The sequence below is a fragment of the Grammomys surdaster genome, unplaced genomic scaffold (genome assembly GCF_004785775.1).
Source record: "Grammomys surdaster isolate TR1022 unplaced genomic scaffold, NIH_TR_1.0 271, whole genome shotgun sequence".
Lineage (NCBI taxonomy): Eukaryota > Metazoa > Chordata > Mammalia > Rodentia > Muridae > Grammomys > Grammomys surdaster.
Window position 1 is genome coordinate 9,640,649 of NW_021604712.1, and position 27,528 is coordinate 9,668,176.

At 42.9% G+C, this 27,528-nt stretch overlaps 1 protein-coding gene across 1 annotated transcript in view; it reads right to left on the reverse strand.

The window, feature by feature from the left end:
• Positions 1 to 27,528, reverse strand: part of Tarsl2 (threonyl-tRNA synthetase like 2) — a 50,492-nt gene that overhangs the window by 1,454 nt on the left and 21,510 nt on the right. The window contains exons 11-18 of the mRNA XM_028776711.1: positions 17,607 to 17,773; positions 15,603 to 15,765; positions 10,387 to 10,524; positions 7,079 to 7,156; positions 6,745 to 6,845; positions 3,802 to 3,906; positions 1,427 to 1,499; positions 263 to 377 (exon numbers count right to left, since the gene is read on the reverse strand). Coding sequence (XP_028632544.1) covers positions 263 to 377; positions 1,427 to 1,499; positions 3,802 to 3,906; positions 6,745 to 6,845; positions 7,079 to 7,156; positions 10,387 to 10,524; positions 15,603 to 15,765; positions 17,607 to 17,773 — 940 coding nt within the window. The remainder of the gene's footprint in view (positions 1 to 262; positions 378 to 1,426; positions 1,500 to 3,801; positions 3,907 to 6,744; positions 6,846 to 7,078; positions 7,157 to 10,386; positions 10,525 to 15,602; positions 15,766 to 17,606; positions 17,774 to 27,528) is intronic.

The following is a 27,528-nucleotide window of genomic DNA, read 5'->3' on the forward strand; positions in this document are numbered from 1 at the left end:
CACAAAATCAAAGGGGTGCCTCTGGGTTTTGCATCAACCAGTTCCACAGAAGAAACAATCCTGGTGTTTGTCTCCATTTGGGCTTGAATGTTAAGTGTTGCCAGTGACGCTGCACCACAGACTCCATGTGGAGCTATGGGATCTGCCTTGCATACCACAATTCAATTGTCAACTTGTGATACATAGTTACACCATATTCTTCATTTTTATTTCCCTTATGTAACTCCCTGAGCCAAGCATTGAAAAAATAAACTTAAATTACCCAAAATAAAATTATACTGAGCCAGCTGTGCATTCCGTATTTTCTTATTTAGTGTACAACTGTCATCTAAGTCCACATCGGCCATGAAGCCTTCTTCAAAGCATTCCTTGGACACCTAGAAGAAAGTAGGGTGTTTCTGTCATTACATTGTGTATGGTACCACACTCCACAGCAGCCCTGTTTCCCGTCTCCTGGTACTGACAGCTCTGTGTAGCTCCTGCCACTTTGTTCAGAGTTGGTCAGAAAGGCATGGAAGGCAGGGCTTATTACTACTGAGTCTAGGTGTCAGAGCCTGTCACGTCACTCTCTCCATATCCCCTGCTCTGGAGGCTTCCCAACAGCATGAGAAGCAACCCACACAGTGAAGACATCAGGAATGACGCCTGTGCCCAAAGGCTGTATCACCATGAGATGCCGTGCTGGAACCAAACAGCTAGGGGCTGGCAAGATGGCTCAGCAGTTAAGAGCATGCGTTGCTCTTGCAAAGGGCCTGGGTTTGTTTTCTAGCACACACGGTGGCTCAAAATCAACCCGGACTCTAGTTCCAGGAGATCGGGTACCCTCTTCTAAACTCCTCAGACACCAGCATATAGACAGGCAGACAAAACATTCATATGTAGAAAATAAATGAGCCAGGTATGGTGGTGTATACCTTTAATCCCAGTACTCAGAGAAGGCAGGGGCAGGGGGATATCTGTGAGTTCCAGGCTAGTCAAGGTTACATACAGAGGCCCTGTCTTTTGTTGTTGTTGTTGTTGTTCTTTTAAAGAAAAGCCCAAATACACAAACAAATAAATATATTTTTTAAATGTTTAAAAATAGAACCAGCTAAGCTACTCCCAGACTACTACCCTCTCCCCATGAAAGTAAGGTAATACGTATTTGTTATTAGATACTGCAGCTAATAAGGTATTCTTCCCTAATAAAAACAAGTGGGAAGGAGTGTGTGGTGCTTGGAAACACCCATTTTTCGAAAACATTAAGAACACAGTTCTAACACAGCCCCACAAACATAAGCCATTCATTGCTCCCAACTGCTGAAGGAAAAGGTGGCTACCAACATGCTGGCAGGACATTATCTTAAGGCACAAATGACGTTTCAAGTCAATGACTATGCAGAGTACATGGCAAGCTATTAAGTCCTGTGGATACCTATGACCTTACCTGTAGTGCATAATTTTCACAAGCTGGACCTACAGGGATGACCATTACCTGGCGAGGAGACAGCCAGAGAGGCCTGAAAAATATATAAAATACACATGTTTAAAGTCATTTCAAACTGACCACTTGTGTGATTAAAAGTAGTCAAAGCTTTCTGGGGGGGACAGTTATGAGACAGTGGTACTGGTAAAACCGCACAGAAGCAAGTGAAACTTTATCAAGTCGGAAGGCATCAGAACAGAGAGGAAAGGAAATTTGGAATTTTGATAAGAAAAGAGTGCAGGCACAGTTTTGCACTTCTGAGTATCCCAGAGTGCCTTGCGTCCACATGAAACACCTCCACACTGACATCCACGTTGGCTTTCTTTAGAACAGCTGCAAACTGGAAACACCCCAATTAAGTGTTTCATCAGGTGAATAGTCAAACATGGTTGACCACACTCTGGAATGCCAACAGGAATCACAGTGAACCAACTACTGACAGAATGAAGATGACTCTCAAGGGAAGTCTAGTGAGGAAAGAAACCCAATCACAGAAAGCTGCACACTGGCTCGTGGTTGCTGGATTACTGGACAGCGGTGGAATAGAGCGTATGTGTCCATAAGACAAAGCAGGAATGGTTCTTACAGGGGATGGCACTCCAGGACCATGCCTGTGGTGATGATCTCATGTTTACATGTGGTACAGTCTTACAGAACTAAATACACCACAGACAGGAGTACATGTAAAACGGGAACATCCAGACAGGGTTAGCAGTATCAGTGCTTATGTCCTGGTTGTAATGTACTGCACAATTCTGCAAGATATTACCACTGGTAGAAGACGGGTGTGCTGGCTAGTTTTAGGTCAACTTGACACAAGCTAGAGTTATCTGAAAGGAGGGAACCTCAACTGAGAAAATGCCTCCATAAGATCTGGCTGTAAGGTGTTTTCTTAATTAGTGACTGATGGCAGAGGGTCCAACCCATAATGGGCGGTCACATCCCTGGGCTGCTGGTCCTGGGTTCTATAAGAAAGCAGACTGAGCAAGCCAAGGGAGGAAAATTAGTAAGCAGCACCCCCCCCCCATGGCCTCTGCATCAGCTCCTACCTCCAGGTTCCTGCCCTTTTTGAGTTCCTGTTCTGACTTCCTTTACTATGAACAGTGTAAGCAATATAAATTCTTTCCTCCCCTAGTTGCTTTGGTCATGGTTTTTCATCATAGATATAGAAACCCTTACTAAACTATGATGGGGAAATTGCCCAGCAGAAAGCCCTTACTTTTGAGGACTTTTTGAATGTTCACATAAAGAGGACTCAATCAGTGGCTCATGAACAGTGGCCACTAAATGATAGTCATAAACTCCACCACATGACTGCTCTCTCACTGGGTTCCACCTTGTTACACCTCTTCTGAGACCTCAAGTCTGGTCAGTAGTGACTAATCTTGATCCAGGGGTGCAGCAAGCTAGCTTGGAGCAGTTGATTGCTTTGGGTCCCTTTCTATCATGCAAGGCTGATTCCACAGGATAGCAATTTCCCTAGAAAACGGTATCACTGGTTGTAGGTTTCTTCTGTTCTGCCAACAGTGCCATGGAACAGTTCCTTAGCAGAGAAGAGTGGGAGTGAGCCAGCATCGCTGGAATCACTAACAGCTGTGCTTAGAGACAATTGCCTCAACAACAACCATGGCACCACTGGCACTAACATAGCACACCCAGGGACAGTGATGTGCAAACCACCAGCCACTAGTGAAACAATAGCTTCCCCATCAATCACAAATTAAGAAAATGCCCTACAGCCAGATCTTATGGAGGCATTTTATTAATTGAGGGTGCCTCCTTTAGGAAGCTTGGTTAAGTTGATTAAAAAAAAAACTAGCGAACACAATAGCTCGTAGGTGTTATCAATACTTCTCATCCCCAAACCTGTCTCTATATTTTCAGTCTGATTACTTCTATATATCTGGCCTTGTGATTAGAATGGTACTTGTTCACCAGACCTGTGGCCAGCTTGCCTTCCGGAAGAGAGGACTCCAAGCTATAGCACATGGGAGTATTTCCTTTCCTGCTGGCCTGTGCTGCTGGGGCAGCTTGTCTACCCTAGTGCTGTGAGCCATGTGTGGATCAGATGGATGTGTTTTTCAGACAACATTGATACCAGTGGGCTTGGAAAGAGTGAAAAGATAACACTGCAACACCTTGAGTTCCTGCTCCTTAAAGGGCAATGGTACAGCTTTATGTCACCCTGCCTTCGATCTTCTGTTTTCCAATCTGCCAAATAGAACAAGAATCCTTCATTTGCTTGTAGATACTTGCTAATTATGAGGCAGGAACTTAATCTGTTCAGACTGGATTTCAGAGGAGAGTCCTCCATCACTCCCTCCCATGGGACTTACCATTTTCCCCCATAGTTCTCTGAGAGAATGGCTATCATCCTTTCCACAGAACCCAGGATGGCACGGTGAATGATCACAGGCCGATTCTTATCATCCCCATCCTTACTGAAAAAATGAAAAAACACGGATTAGGTAGTTCTCAAAGGCTGGCTATAAGTTTATCCCCTGACTGTAGTCGGTGTTGTCTATCGTTAGTGTTTTGAGGTATCTTTATTAGAAAGTTGTTTTTATTGGTAGTTTTCCCTTAGATTTTGCTTTGCTTACTAATCCTTTTTCATTTATTTTAAAATCACGTTATCAGAGAATATTGCAAATATACAAAAGCAGAACACCGTAGTGAACACCACATGCTGCCTCTGAGATTCACAAAATGTCCATTCACAGACAGTCTTATTTAATCCAGGTCTCCCCTCATCCACTGCCCCACTGCAAGCCTTATTTTCCCAAAATATTTCTGATATTTACTTTAAATATCCATTAGTTCAATTTATCCCCAGACCGCAAACCATCATGACACAGACTTCAGTTCATCATTCCCTTCTCCTTTACAGAAGAAACCAATGAAGCCAGTTGTGACCGCCAACTTTAGTGAAGCAAGACATACCAAAATCTGTGCACACACTCTCAGAAGGTACAGCTCAGTTTATTCAGCATGTAATCCGTAAGACAGATCTCAAAATTGCGTCAGTTAACTACTTCTAAAACACACTTGAAACAAATACGGAGAGGTCCTCTCTTAACCCAATTCACATGTGTTAAATCTGGATACCACCACAGCTAAATGTTCCTGCTGATGAACACTGCTCTCAGGCTGCCATCTGTGCAGATCCCAGGGAGCCTGGCAGTTGAGGGTGGGAAGGAGACGCTAGGAAGCACCCTGAACTCATTCCAGTGTGAACTTATGCAGATGTCACTTACTCCACAGGGGAATATTCCTACATGCTGTTTTATGTGGAAAAGGAAATAGAAATACGATACCGTCTTTGCAGGCCTCTATGTATCCAGAATTTTCTCTCTTCTTTTATTTTAATCAACTAGTGTCATAAAATTATGCTTACACACGTAACATTATCTAACAAACCAAAGAATGACCACCAAACTTCCCTTCAAATAACCTTAACAGATTAGACTTCAAAGGTAGGTTTGAAGATAGTAACTTTGCCATGTAGATGCTTCCTGTTCCAAGACAGTGGACTGAACCTTCACTTAAGTAACTGTTTTACCTTTGATAAAATCTTATGATGTAAACACCAGTTTATTTCTTAAGTTCACTCCTTGGATACTAGGTGCTGCACCATTGCTTCTGAAATGTTTTTGCCTTGTCTTTCCCAGCAGGTGACTGCTGACATGCAGGGAGGCACACTGGATAGTCCAAGCTCCAGTTACTGCCAGGTCTCCTACTGTGTTCCTAGCTCTGACTCCTATCCATTTGATTTATGGGATTTTTCCGCATGAGAGCTTCCATAAGGCCCCTAACTATCAGCACTCCTGAGACAATTCTGGGCAGCAGTAAAACAGGTGACACCCCACCTCTCTCTTGCTTCTGTTGAGATGCAGCTGTCATCTGCTGGTAAATGCTCCTTGTCACAATTAGGACATTTGCTTGTATCCCTTCACAGGACTAGATGCTGAGCTCTGTCTGATGCTCTTCCTCCAGGTTGTGTGCAATGGGTCCCCACAGTAAGCCTCTCTTGCTCTCTCTTAAGAGGCACATTCATGGTGATGCTTCACTCTCTTGCTCCCTAGGCCTCAAAATCACAGCAGCTCCTTCACCAACATCCACCCTCAACACCCCCATGTGGTTCTAACCATCGCCATCTCTGAGCTGTCTATGTACCACCCTCCATTCCACACACTGCCAGGATGGATGGCTTGCATGGATGATCTAGTCCCCTTCACTCCCATTGAGTGAGACGTGGTTGTTTGTTTATTATCATAACCCTGATAGGAAACAGCCTATGGAAATTACTGGATTTGAAACATGACAATAACTTTTTCACCCAAAGGGGAAACGTATAGCTATTTGTGGATTTAGTGGAAATTCTACCAATTATCTGAAAGAGAAACAACACCAAATTTACCTTATCTTCTCCAGGAAACAGAACAGAAAGAAACACTTCACCACTTGTTTTAAAATATTAAGATTCTTAGATACTGACCTAGTAAAGCTGGTACAAGAAAACAAAACTACAGACCAATTTCCTATATGAATATGTATTCAAATACTCGCAAGAAACTAATGGCAGATCAAGGCCCAAGTGGATTTTAGCCTAGAAGTACAAGGCGAGTTCAATATTCTAAATAAACACCGTCTACCATACTAATAAGCTAAAGAAAAACATAATTGTTGACAAAACTCTTTGGACACTAGAGATATCGGGGAACATTTTTTTCCCTTTTGTAGGAGGAGGAGGAAGTTGAATCCAGGGCCAGGTAAAGGCTAAGCAAACGCTCATCACTAAGCTCCGCCCCCAGCCGGAGAGGTGGCAGATGGGAAATTTTAGCTAGTAGGAGGTGATTAGGCCAAGAGGGATACCCAGGAAGAGATGGCTGTAGTTCTCACACAGTTAGGTTAGTTCTCAATAGAACACGTTACTGTGGAGCTGGGTTGCCTCATGCACTCACGATTCTCTACACAAAGCTATTTCCTTCTCCATGTCTCTCCCTGTTGAGAAGCAGCAGGAGATCTGTGCCAGATGCCTGTGCCGTGATATTTGGACTTTAGAGCCCCTGTAATTACGGTCAAATAAATGCCATTTGTTTGTTAAGTATCCAGCCTTAAGGCTTAACTTAAGCCTTTTGATCTAGCAACGTAAGTGGATGAAGAAACAATTAAGTAAACAAATGTATGGTGCATAGCAGACACCAGCACTCACTAGTGTTTATTTTTTTTTCATTGACCGTGATCTTATGACAAATAATGATGATATTAGAATCACTCACCTAACATATGTGAGATTAAACCTAATAGGCAGTTGGAAGTCCAGCTGAATTGTAGCACATTGATGATATCTGCCAATAGCATCTTTAATCTTTATATCGATCTGTAAATTAAGTAATGCTTGCTTAAAGACAGTTTTCATTTTTAAATAACCCCTCTCTTTCTCCTTTTCTCCCTCTCCTTCCCCTCTTCCTCCCTCCCTTCCTCTCTCTCCTCTTTCTCTCTCTTTCCTTCCCTCCCTCCCTCCCTCCCTCCCTCTCCCTCCCTTCCTCCCTTCCTCCTTCCTTCCCTCCCCCTTCCCCCCCCTCACTCCCTATTGGCATATGCTCTACTTACTTTAGGGCCATAGAACGCTCCATCTCCAGGGTTTATTTTCCATGGTTTTCCAAATTCCTCCAAGCTATTCTGCAGTTGCTATTTTAAAGGGGAGATCATTAAATCCCCTCTACTTATCACATAGTCGTCCTACTGGACACATAGCTCGTGAGTATCTATACATCTTAGGTATATTCACTTTCCTTCAGCACACACTTATCAACAGTGCAGTGGGGGAAAACTTACCATTTTCTCAATCATTCCAGGGGGTTCTAGAAAAGGCCATCCTTCCAGACAGGCCCTCTCAGTCCTACACACTGACAGCAGTTGTCTCTTAGTTTGTTTCTTTGTTGCTGTGGTCAAACCATGACCAAGACCAACTCTGTTTCATCTTACAACTCCCAAGTCATAGTCTCTCTCTGAGTGAAGTCAGGGCAGGAAACAAAGAGGCAGGGACTGAAGCAGAGGCCATTGAAGAGCCCTGCTCACTGGCTTCCTCCCAGGCTCATATTCAGCTACTTTTCTTCTACCTTCCAGGACCTCGAGTATAGGGTGGCACCACCCTCAGTGACATCAGTCAGCAATCAAGAAAAGTCCCATAGACATGAGACATGCCTACTGGCCAATCTGATGGAGGCAATTCCTCAATCGAGATGCTCTCTTCTAAAATATGTCTAGGTTTGTGACAAGTTGGCAAAAATAAACCAGAACAATGTCTCCTAGTGATGTATCCGAGGCCTGTTTCCCCTTGTAGGTGGGGCTTCCACACATGAGGAGGCATGAGAGCATTGGTCCTGCTTTGCCATTCTCACTGTGTGACACCACTTCCCTATGTGTGTCTTTGACCTATGCTGCAACTGGGGACAAGGGCAATCCTTATGAGTTACTGGGGTATAGGGATAGGAACCTCACTTTGGTTTTCAGCCTAAGCCAGGTTAGGCTTTAGATGTAGCCTATGGTGGAGATGCTTGGCACTTACTTATAGTGAGTGAGTGTCCAGATAAACTCTGATAGAAGCAGCCTTGGACCAGCTTCCCTTGAGAGTACTGAGACAAAATATGTCAAAAGTCCACCCAGGTTCCTGCCATAACACCAATATTCTGGAGCACAGGAGGAGTTTGATATTTGGTTGATTTTGGTGATATTTGGTTTGTTCTTTGGAAAGTCAAGACAACAATGGTACCTCTGAGCTTCAGCTGGAATAACCAAGGACCTGAGCCCTGGGGACATGGTAGGCTTTCCCAGGGTCCCATTTAGGGTGTGTTCTTGACAGAGAGAATTTCATTCCTGAGATGCCAGCAACATCTCTAGTGGATCTAACTCTGTAAGACCAGCCTCCCTCTTGTAGGACCAAGAAAAGCCACCAGTATGGAGATGCATCACAGTGAGGGAGGTCCCTCCCTCACTGTATTATTTCTGAAAGAGAAAAGGATACTAGACAGAAAAAGAGAAGCCCTGTAACAGCAATTAGAGGGTCCTGGAGCATCCAAGGCATTAAAATAGGACAAGGTTTGGAGAAGAATATGAATCAGAGGTGACCAAATCTTTGTCAGGCCTTGGGGGATACAGGATGAGGCAGTGCAAGAGGAGCAGAGGTGGGTATAGAGACAGGGTTAAGAAAGCTTTGGGTTTTTCAAGCCACTTCAGAGACATGTAATGATAGCAACAACAACAACACCCTCAAATGTTCACTTCCCTGACTCCCAGAGGACCACAGGTGCTCACTGTGGGAGAAAGTCCCCAAAGTAGAGGAAGGCCCATCCTGTAATGCCATATTCCTGGGAGACTTCAGGTTTGGCTGCTAAACTTTAACCACATCAATCAAAAAGAGCAAAAAATGTCAAGACTTTCAGCCTGTTATTTTCATGCCAAGTCCATCCCTCTTTTAGGCTCTGTTGGGGGTTGGTCTGGTGTTATTATGTATTCAAATTCTCAGTACTGGTTCCAAAGATCTGGTTGCTAAATACTGATCCCCAAGATCTGGTGCAGATGAGCACCTTCTCAGGTACATCAAATGATGTTGTATAAACTTTGCCCGTTGATCTTCTCTGACGGGTTAAATAAAAGTGGCTACAGCCAGTTCCTGGGGAGAATAGAGGTATGCAGGGTTTCAGTTGCTTGGCTGGGGGTCCCAAGTAGGGACCACGAGTGTGAGAGAGAGACAGAGACACAGAGAAAAAGAGAGGGAGAAGGAGAAATTACGATGGGAGAACAGGAGGTCGCCACTAACAGGAAAGGACCAGGAGTACATGGCCAATAGAAGTGTACCCCATAAGGACAGACAGATGGAGCAAAACCAGCAAGACAGGTGGAGACTCAAACAGCAAGTAACTGGGGAGCACAGCTGGGAACTAGCCAGTTTACTGTATAGAAGATAGATTAGGGATAATTGGCCAGCAAGCATGCTAAAGCTGATTAAATAAATCAATAGGACTCAGTCACCATTATTGTTTGTATTAAGAACTAATAGAGCTAATTATATATATGTGTGTATATATATATAATTTATATATTATTATATATTATTAGTAAATAATATAAAATATGTATAACATGTTAATATAGTATAAATTATATAAATATATTAAATAAACTTATTTATTTAATATAAATAAAATATAATAAATATATAATAAAATATATAATATATAATTAAATATTATATATTATTGCATATATACATAAAATTAATGACAAGTTCCCACAGCCTATCCAGTTCTAAGTGACTGACAGAGAATGACAGTGACATTGACACAGGTATGAAGACAACTACACATGTGCATTAGCTGTCACTATGCCACCATTGTCTCATACACATGAATTCATTTATGTTCCCCACAGCCTTATGTGGTGTTATCACCTGAGCGCAGGTAGCATGCTCACATCTCATGCTCAGTCCTGATCCTGAGAGATCTGACATGTGTGAGTAGGGACAATGGCTAAGCCAGGCTTGTCACCCTCTTCTTCACTTCCATGTGACTCTTAGGTAAACTGAGTCCAGGAAGAGGAGACCTCAGTTAACTTTGATCCTCCATTGAGTAGACAGGGAAGAAGAGTGTAGTGAGTGCACAGGGCGGGGTATGTGTGAGGAGGAGACCCTACTACAGCTCAAGCCTAGCCTGTGCCTGTGCGCCTCTGCCTGGCATCCATCTCCTCACAGCATGAGGAGATGCTCGTCATACAGGGCCCCCCATTCTCCTGCCTCCTGTGTGGCACGGATGGTCACCACTGGGATGAGAACTGGCTAACCACATTCCATGGTCTTCATACTCATTCCCTGACTTCCCAGCTCAAACCCTCAGAAGTGCAGTTTCTTGTCTAATGCTTACCCTTTCAGCTTCATCCCATATCTCAGTCTCTCCTAGGAAGTGCTCGGGCCTTGTCGACAGGTTTAATTGAAAGGAGAAGCCAAGCGTTGAGTAAACAGACTGCAAAAAGTGCAGGCACCCCTTTATTTCCTCTTCAATCTGAAATGGAAGACAAAACACTCAAATGGAACAGCAATTTAAATTCAGCTGTGGTATTTATAACTGTAAGTTATTTATGTCAAACAGTTATTAAAATTAAAAATTTTTATGTGCCTATGAGTGTTTGCTGGTATGTATCTGCACCACGTGATACCCAATGTGGCAGAGGCCAGAAGAGGGTATCAGATCCTTAGAAACGGAATTATAGATAGTCATGAGTTATGATGTAAGTGCTGAGAACTGAACCTGGGTCCTTTGCAAGGACAGCAGTGTTCTTACCAATGAACCATCTCTCCCCATAAGCCTGACTTTAACACCAGGCGGTTGGCACCTTCCATTGCTAACACTGACTATAATTTCTGCTAGACTTATATATAGGCATGCCAGTGTATCTATGCACATATGCTTCTAGTATATTACTATGCAGCATTGTAACCTGCAGATGTCATGGTTAACAAGTTCAAATGAGTGTAGAAACTCCACTTTCTTTTCCACAAACAGCATCATTTACTTAAGCGTTTCCTCTCTACATATTTAGGACTACACTGGGCAAGGGTATATTTTTGCTTCAACTATTAAATATAACTTAGAAAACTCAGAAGGAAAACAAAACATTTACCTATTTTTACTTTGAGAGTTTTAGAGTCACTCAGGTTCCAAGATTATATCCACCACCACCTACCCACAGCCATCCTTCTGAGGGACAGCTGACAGCTTGCCTTCTCTGTCACTCCTGAAGGGTATTTTTTTCTAGACTGGGAATTCTGGGATGACAGTGTTTTTGTTTAGTCCTTGAAAAAGCCTGGACTGCATATTTTTTCTCCTTTGAAATAACTCTTTATTTCCTCCTCTCTGCCTTCCATTTTCTGTCATTTTCCCCCTCACGTTAAACTCACATCTTTGCACAGACTTCTCTGAGTACGGCCCGTCTGGACCTCACTTGGATTTCTGATGGGTGGTTTGTGTCTTTTATGAATTTGAGAAGTTCCTGGCCACCATGTAACACCTCCTTCAACGGCCCTGCAGGAGATGATGATGTGGAGGTCAGGTGGAGGTCAGTCATGGCTAGTGCCTTTCCCAGGTTCATTTCCTGCCTTTCGGATTCTATTTCTATTTTCGTATCTATAGATCCTTCCTGTCTCCTCTGTTCTACTCATAAATCCAATTACGGAGCTTTTATTTATTTATTTATTTATTTATTTATTTATTTATAGTTATACATTTCAAAAAATTTTCTACTTAGTTCTTCACTATAATCATTATTTCTTCCTTGAGATTTTTCCCTTTTCTGAGTCTTGGAGTGGTTTTGTAACTGTTCCTGAAAGCATTATGATGGGTGCCTTGACATCTCTGTCACAGAGCTGGAAAGATGGATGAAACTGAATTCCCAGCACCCATATTAGGAAGCTCACAACTGGTTATAACTCTGTCAGATGCTTTCTACTGCCCCCCACTCTCATGCACTTGTGTGCATGCACCTCCCCGCCCCACACACTAGAAATAAGAATATATCTTGAAGACCTTTATCAGACAATGCTAACATGGCACCTCTGTGCTGCTGTTCAAGGGTTATCCTTTTCTTTCTAGACAAGTCTCCTGGTTGTTGGAACAATGAATGGTTTTAGTTTCTGAGTCCTGGGTGTTTAGGATAAGATTTGAGATCAGAGGATTGCTTTGTCTGCTTTCATCAACACTGCTCCAGCCTGGTCACTCCCAGGTGAAAGTGGAGTTTGTTCTTCGGGTCCCCAAGGATGAATGGGCTCAACTTTGCTGCTCATTGGCTTGGTAGCTCTTGCTCTTCTCAGTAGCACTGGGCAAGGTCATACCATCTGCAAGTAAAACCTCTCCATTTTCCTTTCTAATCTGGATGTTTTCTTATTTCTCTCTGGATTATTTCATCAAGAGACTTTCCAGTATGCTAATTACTGTTTGGAGCAATGAGAAGTGGCATCCTTACCTTGCTCCTGTGCAGGTTTTTCAGAAGTGCCTGTCATTAGGTTGAGGAAATTCTCTGCCTTCTTTCTTAGAGTTTTCAATGAGAAATGAATATTGGGGTTTTCCTGATGCTTTTTCAGCATCTGCCAATACCGTAACTATCAAGACATGCCTTCTTTCTTTTTTAAGAAGGGTGTTTTATTTTTATGTATATGAGTGGTTTGCCTGCACATCGTGTGCATGCAATATCTATGGTGGCCGTAAGATAGTGCCAGGTCCCCTGGAACTGGAGTGGCAGAAGACTGTGAGGCTCCATGTGGATGCTGAGGACCAAACCTGTGTTCTCAGCTTGAACATGAACAGCAAGTGCTCTTGACTACCAAGCCATCTCTTCAGCACCAAGATAGATTTTCTTCTTCCATTGGAAAATATGGTAAATTACAATGGTTCATTTTGTAATCTTAAAGCTGTATCTAGTTTTATATATCTTCCATTTGTGGGACAAAGCTGACCTAGTGTTGCCCTTTGTAGTCTATATTTGGATCAATCTTTTCTAGACATGTCTTTGTCATGTTTTGTTTTAGAGCCCTGAAAGCCTCTAAGAGGAGTTGGTAATGACTTCCTCCTCTTCAGTTTTCTTTAAGATTCTGTCTAGAATGTCTTTTGGTGTTTGCAGAATTCATCAGTTAAACCAACACTGGACCAGAACTTTCTTTGTAGGGAGGTTTTAGTTGTCAGGTTAATTTCTGGGTGGTCACAAGACTTCTACTTGAATAAAAACTGGTAGTTTGCATTTTTCAAAGATTTGTCTACTTTATTTGACAAATTTATTGGCATGTTATTCATAAATATGCCCGAAGGGTGTGACTTTAGCAGCTTTAAAAGGCCTGGTGGCTTTCTAACTAAGTCTTTAGATTTAGTCTATTTATTTGTTGGTGTGATATAGATTTTTGTAATGATAAAAACATATGCCTTATTTTCTGAGTGTCTTCAGACTCTATAGCAATGCACTTCCTGTTCCTAATTCTGGACACTGTTTTTCCCTCAGTTTGACTGAAAGCTTACCCACTTGGTTGATCCTCTCAGAGAACCAGCTTTGGGTTTTGTTGGCAATCTTCATTTTTCTGTTTCAGTGAGTTTTGACTTAATGATTTCCATGTTAACTCTGTCACTGTGGCAACTTAAAAGGAGGACAGGCTTCTTTGGTTCATTGTTTTGGACTCTAATCAGTTGGCTCTGCTGCTTCTGGAACTGTGCCAGTCAGAGCATCCTAGCAAGGAGCCTGCAGTAGAACAAGGCTGATTTACCTCTTGACTTTTGGAACTTTGAATCCTGACAGGACTCAATAGCTCCTTCCAGGGTATACCTCATGACCTAACCTCCTACAAAAAGACTCTACTTCCTAAGGTTTCCTCCATCTCCCAGCAGCAGGAGCAGCAGCTGGGGCCAAGCCTTCAGTAGTAAACTGAAGAGGAGTTGAAGAACCAGTCAGTAGGTCTTACTATACTTCCATATCACTGTCTATCACTGAGGGAAGTTGTAGGGCCATGGAAGGGCATCTTGGTTCATGGGTTGGCATGGGCCTGGAACCCGGAGACTGCAGGTGTTCAGCCACGCCCCCAGAACCCGGGGTCCTGACACTTGGTCTAATCTCTGGTCTAATCTCCATTTAACCTGTATGGTCAGTCACATAAGACACAGATAGAGGGCGTGACTAACAGGCCTCCGCCTCGAGAAATTTAAGTATTAATGGGTTATCTAAAGGCAGGGGGAGGGGCATAGCTAATTAAGTTATCCCTTCCCAGTCCCTCCTCTTCCCCACTCCCCTATATAAGCCAGCTCTCCCCTGGCTCTTGGGGGGTGCACACACATCCAGATCCAACTATCACATCATGGACAATAAACTTCTCTTTGGAACCTAGTCCACGTGTCTTCTGGGGCCTGCCCGCCGACAAGCTTTCAGCCTTTTGAAACTTCAGACTTTCTCCAGTATGTGGGACCTGCCTGCCGGAGACCCTCGGGACACCTCTGCCACCTGCCCCCGGGGCCGACTCCACCCAGTCCTGGCCTGGGATGCCGCACAGCCCGGGGCCCTGTGTGTGTTTTTTCCCACAGGAAGTCACGGCAGGGACCTGGAGGCAGGAACTAAAACAGAGGACGTGGAAGGTGCTGTTTCCTGGCTTGCTCCTCACAGAATGCCTGCTTTCTAATAGCATCAGGACAATCATCCCATGGATTGCTCTGTCCACAGTGAGGTGGGCCTTCCTACATCAATCATCAATAAAGAAATGCACCACAGGCTTGCCTACAGGCCAGTGTGGTAAGGCCATTTTCTCAGTTAAGGTCCCTCATCCAAAATGACCCAGGTTTGTGTCAAGGTGACATAAAAACTAATCAGCATGCTCATTGTCACTACATTTCATTTCTTCGGCTTACACTAGATATAACTGGCTCTTTTCCTTTTTCTAGGTCCCTAAGTAGAAGTTCAGGTGCTGTAGACATCATTTTATGGCTTTACACAATTAGTGGTACATGTGTTTTCATTTGTATTATATATTTTCTAATTTTACTTTGGATTTCTCCTTCAACCTATGGGTCACTTAGAAGTGTGTTGTTTAGTTCCAAAATATATTTCTGATATTAGTTCTTATAGTAATTTCAGCAGTCACGAAGCATTCTATTTTATCAAATTCTTAAAATTTCCCAAGGCTTGTCGTACAGAGCATTCCTTGGCACACATCCCATGTGCCGTTGTTCCAGAATAGCAGTCAAGTCAAACAGACTGCAATGTTTGACAGTCACCTCCGCGTGACAATTTTAATTTTAAATGAAAAGGTAAAACTGTAAGTTCCAGGCAGTATATCTAAAACAAACAGCACAAGCTCCCTTAAAATACCTCACATGTGGAACTTGAGTCTATAAAGTAAGGGAAGGAAAATAAGCCTCATGCCAGGAAATGAGTGACCTCGCAACTCTAAACCGGAGAATCAGCAAAGGTTTCGCTCAGCGAATGTGCAGAGACAGGGGCACATCCCACATCACAGCAGCTGGAAGAGCTCTGAGTGTGCATCCTCCCGACCGAGCTCTGAGTGTGCAGCCTCCCGACCGAGCTCTGCGTGTACAGCCCCCCTGTCCTTGCCTACCTGCTCCACCATGCAGAAGATATGAGCATCATCCTGCTGGAAGCGCCTCACTCGGGTTAAGCCGCTTAAAGTTCCCGACAGCTCGTTTCTGTGAAGAACTCCAAAGTCAGCAAATCTAACAGGCATTTCCCTCCAGGATCGCGGGCGATGTGCAAACATTAAACTAGAAAAGACATGGGAACAAACAGACTTTACTTGATGGACAGAAAAGGGATCATCTTGAACACCAAGAAACTAAGTTTCAAGATGTAGGTCTTAGTCAACAGGATTTTTTTTTATGACTCTTTTTTATTTTTTGCCACCAAGGATCAAACCTTTTGCATCCCACAGTAAGGATATGCCACATATAACTAACTGACAACCCTAGCCTTCTTCTGTTTCTGAGATGATGCCCCTGACAGAACTGCTGAATTTCTTCTCAGGGTCCAGCAACATCTCCAGCACGATACATGGTCCCATTGTTGTTATAAATGGCCATCCACCTATGTATCCTCATGTTCCTCTGAGCTCCACGAGGAAACGGCCTTTGTCCTAATGACTTCTAGCAGCAGGCATGAAAAATGCTCAGCTAAGGATCTCAGCAGAATGAGAGATTAGTTTTCCATAGAAAACACTCTGACCCCCTTATCCCACCCCATCGAGCCACTGTGTTCCCAGCTGCTTATTCTGAAGCAGGAAGATACAAAATGGCATTCTCTGCTTTCACACGGCCTTCCTTAGAGTTGAAACCACAGGCTACAGCTTGAAATAGTACCCACTGGGAAAGGATCCTGAGAGATTAGTAAAGCATCTGAGAACATGGGCACACGCTGGGCCCCATTTTGTTTGAAGAGGATGGGGATTATCCTCAAGCCTGCTTTCATAACATTAGAGTTGCAAACAATTCTAATTTCTTTTCATCTTTCCTTAAAAAGGAAAAAGGCTTCCCTGAATGTCCAGAGATTTGTTTTAATAGCTGGCTTCTAATGCCAAATTACTACAAATTGTATATGTTGCCAAGAAAAAAACCCTATAAGTGTGTGTGTGTGTGTGTGTTTAAGATTGAGTCTGGTCACTTCTATCTGTAAAATACATTTATCTTAGAAGGTTAAATTTGCATGCTAACTTTATAATAATTACAATCTCTCATAGACTGCAAAACAGCATTGATTGTAGGACATACCTTTATTTTAGGTGCCACTAAGAAAGAAATCTTTGTGTGTGTGGCATGTGTGTACACGTGTGTGGGTGCATATGCCCACGAGTCACATGTGGAGCCAGAGGTTGATAACATTGGGTGTCTTATTTTGTCACAGCCCAGCTTATTTATTGTTTATTTAGTTTTTGAGAACAGAGATCTCAAGGAGACTGTAGCTCACTGATTGGCCGGACTGCATGGCCAACAACTACCCCCTCCTTGTCCCAAAGTACTGAGATTATTACAGGCACGCGTCACTATGCATACATTTTTATGTTAATATGAGGAACACGAGCCCAGGTTCTCACGCTTGCATGGCAAGCACTTTACCCACTGGGCCATCTCCCCAGCCCTAGACAATAACTTGATTTATATTATGGTATAATACCAACAAACCGCCAATTAAGAGGCATTGAAATGTGTAGGAAAAGGTACTTCCGGAATCATCCATCAGTCGGGACTTTGTGAAACTTATTATAATCATCCAAACAGTATGTAAGAATTAAATATCTTATGAACATGCATATTTGCAGACAAATATAATGATCTGTGAAGTTGACACACACTGGTACCCTCTGAGAAGCACAGCTAACATTCCATGCTTGGCAAAGACCAGGCATGTTTTAAGAAGGAGCTCTATTCTCTAGAACTAAATGACATGGTCACATTCTCTAGAATTAAATGCCATGGGAAGATGATTAACAGCCTCCACTCTTCCTATTACAGAAAATCACTTTTAAAAAGCTAAACAGCAACATGGACAGCTGATTCCGATGACGTGCTATGGACATATGCAGGGACATGTCCCCTTCATGTTCAACACTCACCAGTGTCCTGGACAGTTCATGGGTTTGAGGGCGAAAGTGTCCTTCTCAACGTCAAAGGTGAACATGTTGTTACTGTAATGCTGCCAATGGCCTGAAGTTTCCCAGAGTTTACTGTTGTACATGTTAGGAGAGAGCACTTCTGTGAAGTTACGCTTGTGATACTCCTCCTTGAAGACAAACATGGCTGGTGTTTGTTAGGGTTAGGGCAAAACTCCAAGCAGACAGATACTTACGGCAACTATATTAAAGACCTAAGATCATGACTTCTATTAATTCATTTTTCTCAGGTTCAGGTGGCAGATTTATGAGTGACAGTTCTGTGGATTATGAACAGAAGGGTAAACTTTTCATTAGTATATTTATTTCACAGCACACCACAGGACTATTCTTTGGATATGAAGTATCCCCTATACGGCTCATGTGCTGCACGGTCGGTCCACAGCTGGTGGATGCAAGCACTGAGAGACGGCAGGGCAGTGAGAGCTCTGACTTCAGTGGCGGATTAACTCACTCTTGCGGTCCCAGTTTGATGGTACTGGGGGAGGTGAGGAAATGTTCAGGGGTGGGGCTTATCTAAAAGAAGTAGGTCCCAGGGCTGTCTCCTTGGGGTAGGAATCTCCTGACTATTGGGAGGTGAGTGGCTTTGCTCCTCCAAACCCTCCTTGCATGATGTCCTGCCTCAGCACAGCCCTCAAACAGCAGGGCAAGCCAGCAGTGGATGACACCTCTGATGTTGTGAGCCTTAATGACTCCTTCCTCTTTTAAACTGTTTCAGTTATCTTACAGAAAACAAACAAACTGATACACATGGTATAGGTGCAAATGTTTCAATGCTTTCCATCGTAGTAACTGAAATTCGATACGCATAGTATCACATTTCACTATAACTAAAAACTTCAAAAATGTTCTATGTTCTTAACAACCTATAGCACCTTTTCTCCTATGATATAGAAGACCTAATAATTTTATAATTTGTAAATCCAAATGCCATGTTTCATGTTATACTATTGATTCATTTAATTTTAAGTAGAAACAATATGGAGAGTTTTAATTTGCAACACATTAGGTAGCTGGCATCTACTAAGTCAGAGGAGTTTCTTCTGCCTACTCGCAGCTTCCGGATTCATTAAAAGCATGGGGATAAGAGAAGAGAGCTCCCCAAGTATTTTTAAAGTTTTATTTCTATTTTTAAATGTCAACATATCAATTTGGTTGATTATTATTTAGATAATCTTAAGTTACTTGTAAATAATTTAATGATTACACAGCACAAATCTAGACCACCATACTTCAAACAAGCTAAAAATATTTTTCACAAATTACAAAACCAAGCCAAAACAACAATAACAAAAACCCCACTTTTATGGTAGAAAGAGCTGTTCCTGTTGCTCTTCAGCTGAGCACTGCTCCCAGTACCATGGTGGATATCCTGGACCTCCACTACCCAGGAGAGCATTTTCCCATTCTTCATGTGTCTAAATTAGAAATTCTTGTCAAAGTTATACAGCACACGAATGGTGGTAATTATTTGATGGTTTCTATACATTCCGATGGTTCTATACACTCAGATCAAGAATGATCTTGGGATTCAAGGGTCTGTGTGTGCATGCACACGTGAGTGTATACTGTATTTCCTAGAGCGCTCTTCTAAAACTGAGCTAAGGAGATGTTTAAAAAAATGTATCCATTCTGAAAACACTCACAGATATTAATATTTTATTCAGGCATTTAGAAAACATGTCAAACTGTTTCTGATTAACTTTTGTGTTCTCTCCTCAAATTCACAAGTTGAAACCCTGATTCTAAAGGATGGTATTAAGAAGCAAGGCCTTAGGTAGCTGATTGGGTCATGAAAGTATTAAAGAATCAGCATCCCTATCAAAGGGACCTCTGGCATCTTTCTGTCTCAAGACCTGAAGAAGGCAGCAGTCGGCAGCCCACAAGCAGACCCTCAACAGGTCTGACTGTATTGGCACCCTATCTGAGTCTTCTAACCCTTGGACTGTGAGACTTATTATTAATAAGCCAGTAAATCTCTAGGATTTTACTATTACCACACAAGACAAACTAAGATATTTTCCGAAGAGGAGAAGCATCAGTAGAGACCACATTTATTTAGGGATGAACCTTTTATTGTTGTTGTTTGGACAGGGTTTCGCTAAGTAGCCCAGGAGAGTCCTCAAATTCATAATCTTTCTTGCCTTGGCCTCCCAGATTTGTCCCATTATATCGGAAAGTCAAAAGATACTACATTTTTAACATAAAACACACACACATATGTAATAGTTACCTCTTATATTGTAGCACACATATAATATATAATCACATATAGGTAGAACAAATTCAAAGTGCTACCAACTGATACATCCCAATGAAAGCAATATGACTGCTGACTGCATCTTTTTCTATAGGTTTGAGCTTTCAAAAGGAAAAGTTGAGGGAAAATATGTCAGACAGCATGCTATCAATTTCTCAAAGGGAAAGAAAGGCAACCACTGGGAAGGAGCAAGCAGTGCCCGTGACCCAGCTGTCTTAGTGAGGCTTTCTATTGCTGTGATGAAACACCAGCATCAAAAGCAATTTGGGGAGGAAAGGGTTAATCTGGCTTCCACTTCTACATCAAAGTCCATCACTGAAGGAAGTCAGGGCAGGAACTCAAACACAGCAGGAACCTGGAGACAAGAGCTGATACAGAGGCAATGGAGGGGTGGCTGCTTACTGGCTTGCTCCTCATGGCTTGTTTAGCCTGCTTTCTTATAGAACCCAGGACCACCAGCCCAGGTATGGCCTCACCCACAATGGGCTGGGCCCTCCCCTATCAATCAGTAATTAACAAAATGTCCTACAGGTTTTCCTACAGTCCCACTTTATGGAGGCATTTTCTTGAGAAGTTCCCTCCTCTCAGAAGACTTAGTTTGTGTCAAGTGGACATAAAACTATCCAGCATACCAGCACTGCCCATGGTCCAGCCGTGTGCACCTCCATCTGGTCTCTTCAGAATCTTGATAACTGACTGAGTGTTGTGAACCACATTTGCCCCCTGAAGTATCAGTCATATCTCTCTACCTGTGCTTAGTGACATGGTCCCTCGAAAACATCTCAGTGACCCCAGGTATCAGTACCACTGAAAAGGTCTTCACATATTCTCTCATTACAGAAGCTAAAGCAATTCTACATCAATAACTCCTTCACAAAGTCCCACTAAAATAGCTATAAAGTCGTGTGTGTGTGTGTGTGTATTGCAAATGTACACTCACTCATGTGTGTGTCTCCACACCAGTTGTGTCTGAAACCACAATTTAGATGTGTAGTAAACCTGCACTAAGATGACCATGCAATGACACAATGGTTGACGAGACTGTGAGAAAGCAAACACCACCATCCAAGCAGAGGATGATGAGGGTGCTGAGAGGCATGAGGGATGTTGGCTCTGGTCTTGCTCACTGACACCTCCTCCCCACCCAGACCCATCTGCAGTGGTGGCTAATTCTTTGTCAGCTTGACTCCACTAAGGGGTTCTCAGATGAAATGCTTCTTTGGAGTGCATCAGAGAAAGTGTGTATGAGACAGCACTTGAAGTTGTAGCCTGATTAAGCAGATGAGGATGTGGACAACCTACTGGGCGTGTGAAGAACTAAACAGTGAAGGAAGAAGACATCTGCTTCTATTGGCCCCAACTGTCTATGAAGCTGGTGTAGGCCAGCCATCTGCCCTTGGACTTGGGTTTACATCATTGCCCCTCTCAGCGGCAGAGCTCCCACACAGTGCGCTTCCTCCTCTGTGTATCCCATTGGTCGGGTTCTTTGATGAATCCTGACTAATACTTCTCTTCTGACTTCTGGCTAAGTTTGAGCACTGTGAGAAACTCTGAAGACTCCAAAGATAGCAGAGGGAAGGAAGCTGGAGTACTTGGTCTCTTTCCCTGCTCTTCTCTGCCTTTAGGTCCTGATGCTGTCCTCTACTTAAGTTCTATCCTGTGGCTTTCAGCTCTCTGGGTATCATGACCTCCTCAGACCTAACAGTGAGGATGAAGCAACTCCCTTGAGTCATCCTTGTGTGCTCTGCCATGCCTCCTTAGTCCCTGCTGACTAGACAATCTCCTGTATTGATATTTCCTTCACTAGACTCTTTTCAGCTGAACCATTGAGTACATCCCTCAGGACCCTCTCCTCATGGAAAGGAAGTAGCCCGAGACTTTACACTGACTGTAAGGGAAGAAGAGGCTAACAGTCGCGAGGCGAGTTAGTCTAATGACAAGAGCTTCTCCTCTCCCACAAGGGCCCTAGTCATGCTTCAATGAGTCAAGCATATCTGAAAATTCAAAACACACGACTAACAAGATTCACAAAGGGACCCTCCTACATTACTGGAAGGAATGTGAAAATAACGACAACTAAGAATGGAAAATGGTGTTTTCTTTTTCAACCTAATTTGCCTGGAGAACCCGAAATGACTCTCCTAGGTAGTTACCAAAGTAAAAGAGAAACGCTCATTCAAAAACCTGTACATGAATATTTATAGCAAATTATTTACAATTGCCCAAACCTAAAAACAAATGTCCAAATGACCTTTAACTGGGAGGAAGAGAAATAAGATGTGGAATGCCATTTGACAGTAAAGGAGCAAACCTGAAAAACCTAGGCAGATACAGTAAGCAAAGTGAGTCATGTTCTAAAGGTCATACAGTTATAATCCCATTTATTCATTAAAAGTTTATGGACAGAGAATGAATCCACTGAGTTTGCCTAAGATTGAGGGTGGGTGGGCAGAGTTCAGCTCAAAATGGGTAGCAAGAAGGAATTCCTAGAGATGATGAAACTGTTCTTTATCCTGATGCTGTGGTGGTAAGGCAGTTTTACACATTATCAAAAAAGTGCACACTTCACTGTATGAATTTTAAAATAAAAAGGTAAGAAGGGTAAGGGAAGAGGCAGTGGATGGATGGGCCCCAAGATGCAAGGGAGAAGTGTACAGAAGTGCACATTGCATCACTGTTTATGCATAGTCCACTGTCTTCACTGTAGGTAGTCAACATAAACAAACTGAAGTCATCTTCCCTCAGAGCATTGGAGTGTCCCTTGTGTCTGAAAGCATCTACCCACCCAGCCCACCTGCTGCCTGCATGATCTTCCACAGAAGTGCAGCTCTGGCTCAGAGGGAACAGGCCCTGCACACACCGCTTCCTCAGAGGCTCTCTGTACTTCCCACCACATATCCCTAGCTCCCTGCCCTCATCTTGGCAGACAAGGCAAGCCAGAGGCTGTTGCTACTGGACGGCAGATAGTCCAAGAGGCAGCCTGTCATCTCCCGAATAGTGACTCACAAAAAGAGAGGCTCACCAAGGAGAGCTCAGGAAAATGAAGGCAGAAGCAGGCAAATGCAGGGAAGTGAACTGCACAATACTCCTCTTACAAAAGATACAGTGTAAGACAGGAAGAAAACAAAGGGATACTACGTAAATGGTAGCAAATGAGAACTGCTTTGCCTATGCTAACAATAAACACACCTTCAGAAAGTCTGTAAAAGGTCAAACATCCTTTGATTTCACTTCTGAGCAACGCCAGAAAGTAGAGTGGTGGTGTCAGACGCTGGGGAGGGGAGAGGAACGTCCGTGTTCAGTGAGTATGTAATCTCAATTCTGGATCATGACAAAGCCCTGAAGAGTTTAAGCTTTATAAGAGGAAAGGAAGTCTGCTGTTGGCTGGTGATGGCTGTACACCAATATAAACAGGCTCAGTGAGAAGGAGCCATAAGCTTAGAATGTTTCAGTTGTCAATACTGATGCTACTTACATGCTACTTACCACAGAACAAGCTTATTGAGTGAAGTATAATTTACATGTGAGAATGTTCACCAGTTTTAAGTATATGATTCAAGGACTAAATCTCTGAAACTGTAAGCCTGCCCCAATTAAATACTTTCCTTTCTAAGAGTTGCCATGGTCATGGTGTCTCTTCACAGCAATGAAACCCTAACTGAGACAGTAGCCAGCAGAGGTTCTCTCTCATTCTGTCAGAGGTCTATTCATTTGGCTGTTTTCTTCACTATGCAGAAGCTTTTCAGTTTCAAGCGGCCCCACTTGTCAGTCGCTGGCCTGATTTCCTGAGTGACCGAACTCTTACTTGGGAACTGCTTGCCTATGCCTACATGCAGGCTGAGAATCAGGCATCTAGCTTCATTTTTCTACACGAGGCATCTAGTTTTACCGTCAACATCTTTGTTGCAGATGTTATCTTTTCTCCATTGTGTATTTGCGGCATCTTTGCACAGACTTAAATCTAGGGTTTTGTTCTATTGCATTGATTTATGTATCTATTTCTTTTGTTCCAGTACCACCGTAAGTTTTTTGCTTTGTTTGTTTGAGACAGGGTCTCATTATGTAGACCAGACTGGCCTCAAATTCACAGGGATCCATGCCTCTGCCTCCAGTGTAGCATGTACCATCATGCCTAGCCATCATGTTTTTGTTATTCTCATCACTGTGGCTTTGCAGTGTAAATTGAAATCAGGTATGGTAATACCTACATCATTATTCCTTTGGCTCAAGATTGCTCTGGCTATTTGGTGTCTTTTGTGCTTCTGTGTGAACTTTAAAATTGTTTTTTTTTCTATTTCTGTGAACAGTGAGAATTTTAATTGGGCTTGAATTAAATGTATAGATTTCTTTCGGTAGGATAGTCATTTTCATAATATCAACTCTACTAATACAAGAACATGGGTGATCTTTCCATTACAAATTCAAAGATCTTGTCTCAAAATAAAATTAAGTAATGTATTCAACTTTTATGACTCACCTCAGGCACACAAAAGAGGAAAGTATGAAAAAAAAAAAAAGAACCAAAAACGTTTTACCTGTGTATGGTGGTATGCATCTTTAATATTCAGAAATGGGAAAGTGAGGCAGGAGGATTGCAAGTCTGAGGCTAGGCTGGATGCAACAAGACTGTGAGTCAAGACCAATCTAAAATAGATAAAAATACCCATGATCTTTTTAGAAATTGTCAAAGGACAAAATAATTTAGTTATCTTAAATGGTTTTACTTTCTACTTCAGAACAGAGCCACACTTCATTCCTAATGAAGGGCAAGTACCCTAACAACTCAAGCAAAGGACGGAGAAAGACTGAAGAAAGAAACAAAAGCCAAAAGGGAAGATCATCTCAAAGCTATTTTCCTCACCAGGAGGGAACAGGAGACAGGAAACAACTGAGGAGGTAAACTTGGCTCTTTGACATTATGTCACTTAAGAAGGAACACAGAGGGAAATGGCACTGTTATGTCTACAGAAAATGGCCTCTTAAGGACTTTGGCTCTTCTCTCTCTGACTCCAGTCTCTCTGAAGCTGGAATAAAAATAGCAAGCTGTCAGCTTGGTGGTGAACTAACTTCAGCATGGTTGACTCCATTTGACTTAGAAGCACCGTCCAAACAACTGTCTTGTGGTTAGTATTTACCTAAAGTGAGCAGTTATGAGCACTAAAGAACAAGAACGTTCATGGTGGACAGTGTATAGATATCATCTCTAAACCAGACGTGATCTAAATACCTACAGGAGAATGGACTATCATGTATTAGGCCCACAAAACAGAGCATCTGAAGTAACCACCCCCAACCCCTATCATAGTACCACAGCTTGAATGAATCTTAGAGACCACATTGGAAAAGAACAGTAAAACAAAACAAGTGCTGTGTGACTTCACTTGCATGAAGCTTATAGCAGGCAGAGATAATCTGTGTTGATGGATATCAGCATAGGGAAAACCAGGTTGGGGCAGGGACAAAGCGGAGGCATCAGAATCTCTACAGCCTGGTCTCCATCAAGTCCCTCCTACCCTCCCCCACCCCTTCTGAAAGGAAGTGTCTACTGTTCCCTTTCCTCCGCCATCTTTTCATAATGTGGAGTAAGAGGGAGGTGACCAGGAGTTATCTTGTATCTTCTGCTCACAGGTCTGAAGATGGAGAAGGGATATACTTGCTACCAAGCCTCCTCATCTGCACTTGGACCAGATCTCACCGGTGTGTCACCCAGATGAGACTTGGAATAGTTTGCTCCCCAGTGGCAGAACAAAGAAGAGGGGCAGAGCTGACTTTCTTCCAGTCTTTTGGAGCTCATGAGAGACTGACTGATCAGCCTGTATAATAGAGACAAAGAGAACCATATCCTCCCAACAGCATGAAAGCAAACTGCATTGATCACATTAGACCCTGACCAAAAGCAGCTTGGAAAGAAAAGAGTTACTCTGATCTTACAACTCTTGCATCATATAGTCTATCACCAAGGGAAGTCAGGGCAGGAACGAAAGGCAGGAACCTGGAGGTAGGAACTAAAGCAGAGGCCATGGAGGAGTGCTGCTTACCGGCTTGCTCAGCCTGCTTTCTTATAGAACCTAAGACATGCCCAGGGATGGCACCATTCATAGCGGGCTGGGCCCTCCCTCCCATGTCAATCATCAACCAAAAAGACGCCCACAGACAGCCTAATCTGATGAAGGCATTTTCTCTGTTGAAGTTCCCTCATCCCAGATGACTACAGTTTGTGTCAAGTTGATACATATATACATACACACATACATACATACATACATACATACATACACACATACATACATCAGGACACTGAATAATCATTTTCCATCTTGGCAGAGGGCAAACATCTACTGGAAGACAGTATCATTCTCTAGTTATTCTATACATTAAATATGGCATAAAATTGAAAAATTGTTAGAGGAGAAAATAATTTAAATGACATGACTGAAAATTAGGATTAAAACTAGCTGGGGTTTCTGGGCATGGTGGTGGTTGCTGAAACCTCAGCATTTGGGCACTGGAGCAGGAAAATCAGGAATCCAGACATCATTGGATAGATAGCAAGTTCAAATTTAGCCTGGGCTACATGAGCCCATTTTAGAAACAGCAAGGAAAATACATACATGAGGAAGTAGCTGATGTTATTGCAAATTCTTTTATGCATCATAAAACTACTTACTTCATACATAGGTAATCTGGGAATGTAAGGGGCTCAGCCCTTACCTTAGCATTAGAAACCACTGGGACTGTGTATTTAAATGCTTTCCAATGCAGCAACCCATACAGTCAGGCTTTGACCTGATCATCAGCCATGTCTGTCTCGCAACTATAAAAGATAAGAAAGCCCTTTTTTTTATAATTTATTTTTTCTCAAATCGTAATTCATTCACACAGGGGTTATAAACACAGAAAGGCAGGATGTGGGGAAGGGAATGACACTGGAGTGTGGGTGATCAGGAGGAATACAGATATCATCAGAATCAGGTATCGGCTGGGTGAAGGTTCAGGGGACAAGTCACTATGACTCTGCCTATGACTCGCTTGTCCTTATCTAAGTTGGTATTGGCTGCCCAGGCTACCTATTTACAAGGTCGATGACTACTCAGGCTTGTAAATTTCCACCAAAAGCTGCCTGTTTACATTAGCTTATAGCCATCTGTTTCGATGTTTTTCCACTGAGACCCAAGACTTGGTGTTAGTATACATGTATGACAGGCCTATTGCTGATTTTAAAGAGAGCCCTTTAAGGCCACCATAAAGGCTTTCTGTTTATTCTTCACCATCTATACCTAACCTGGAGTCTCAGGTACCCGGACTGTGCCGATGCCAGCAATAGCTCAAGATAACAGAAGTGAGCGGCCACTGTCACCTGTCAGTCTCCAGAACCTTCAATGACTCTTCAGTCCTCACTCTTCTGCCCCTGTTCTACTGCCTCACAGTGGCTGTCCTTGATGGAAGGAACATAGGCTAGGAGCTACTCCACAGAGGTCTACCTCTGCCTCCAGAGGTACAGCACAAGAAGGGAAGGAAGGTAAGGAAGGAAGGTAAGGAAGGAAGGGAAGGAAGGGAAGGAAGGAAGGGAAGGAAGGGAAGGAAGGGAAGGAAGGGAAGGAAGGG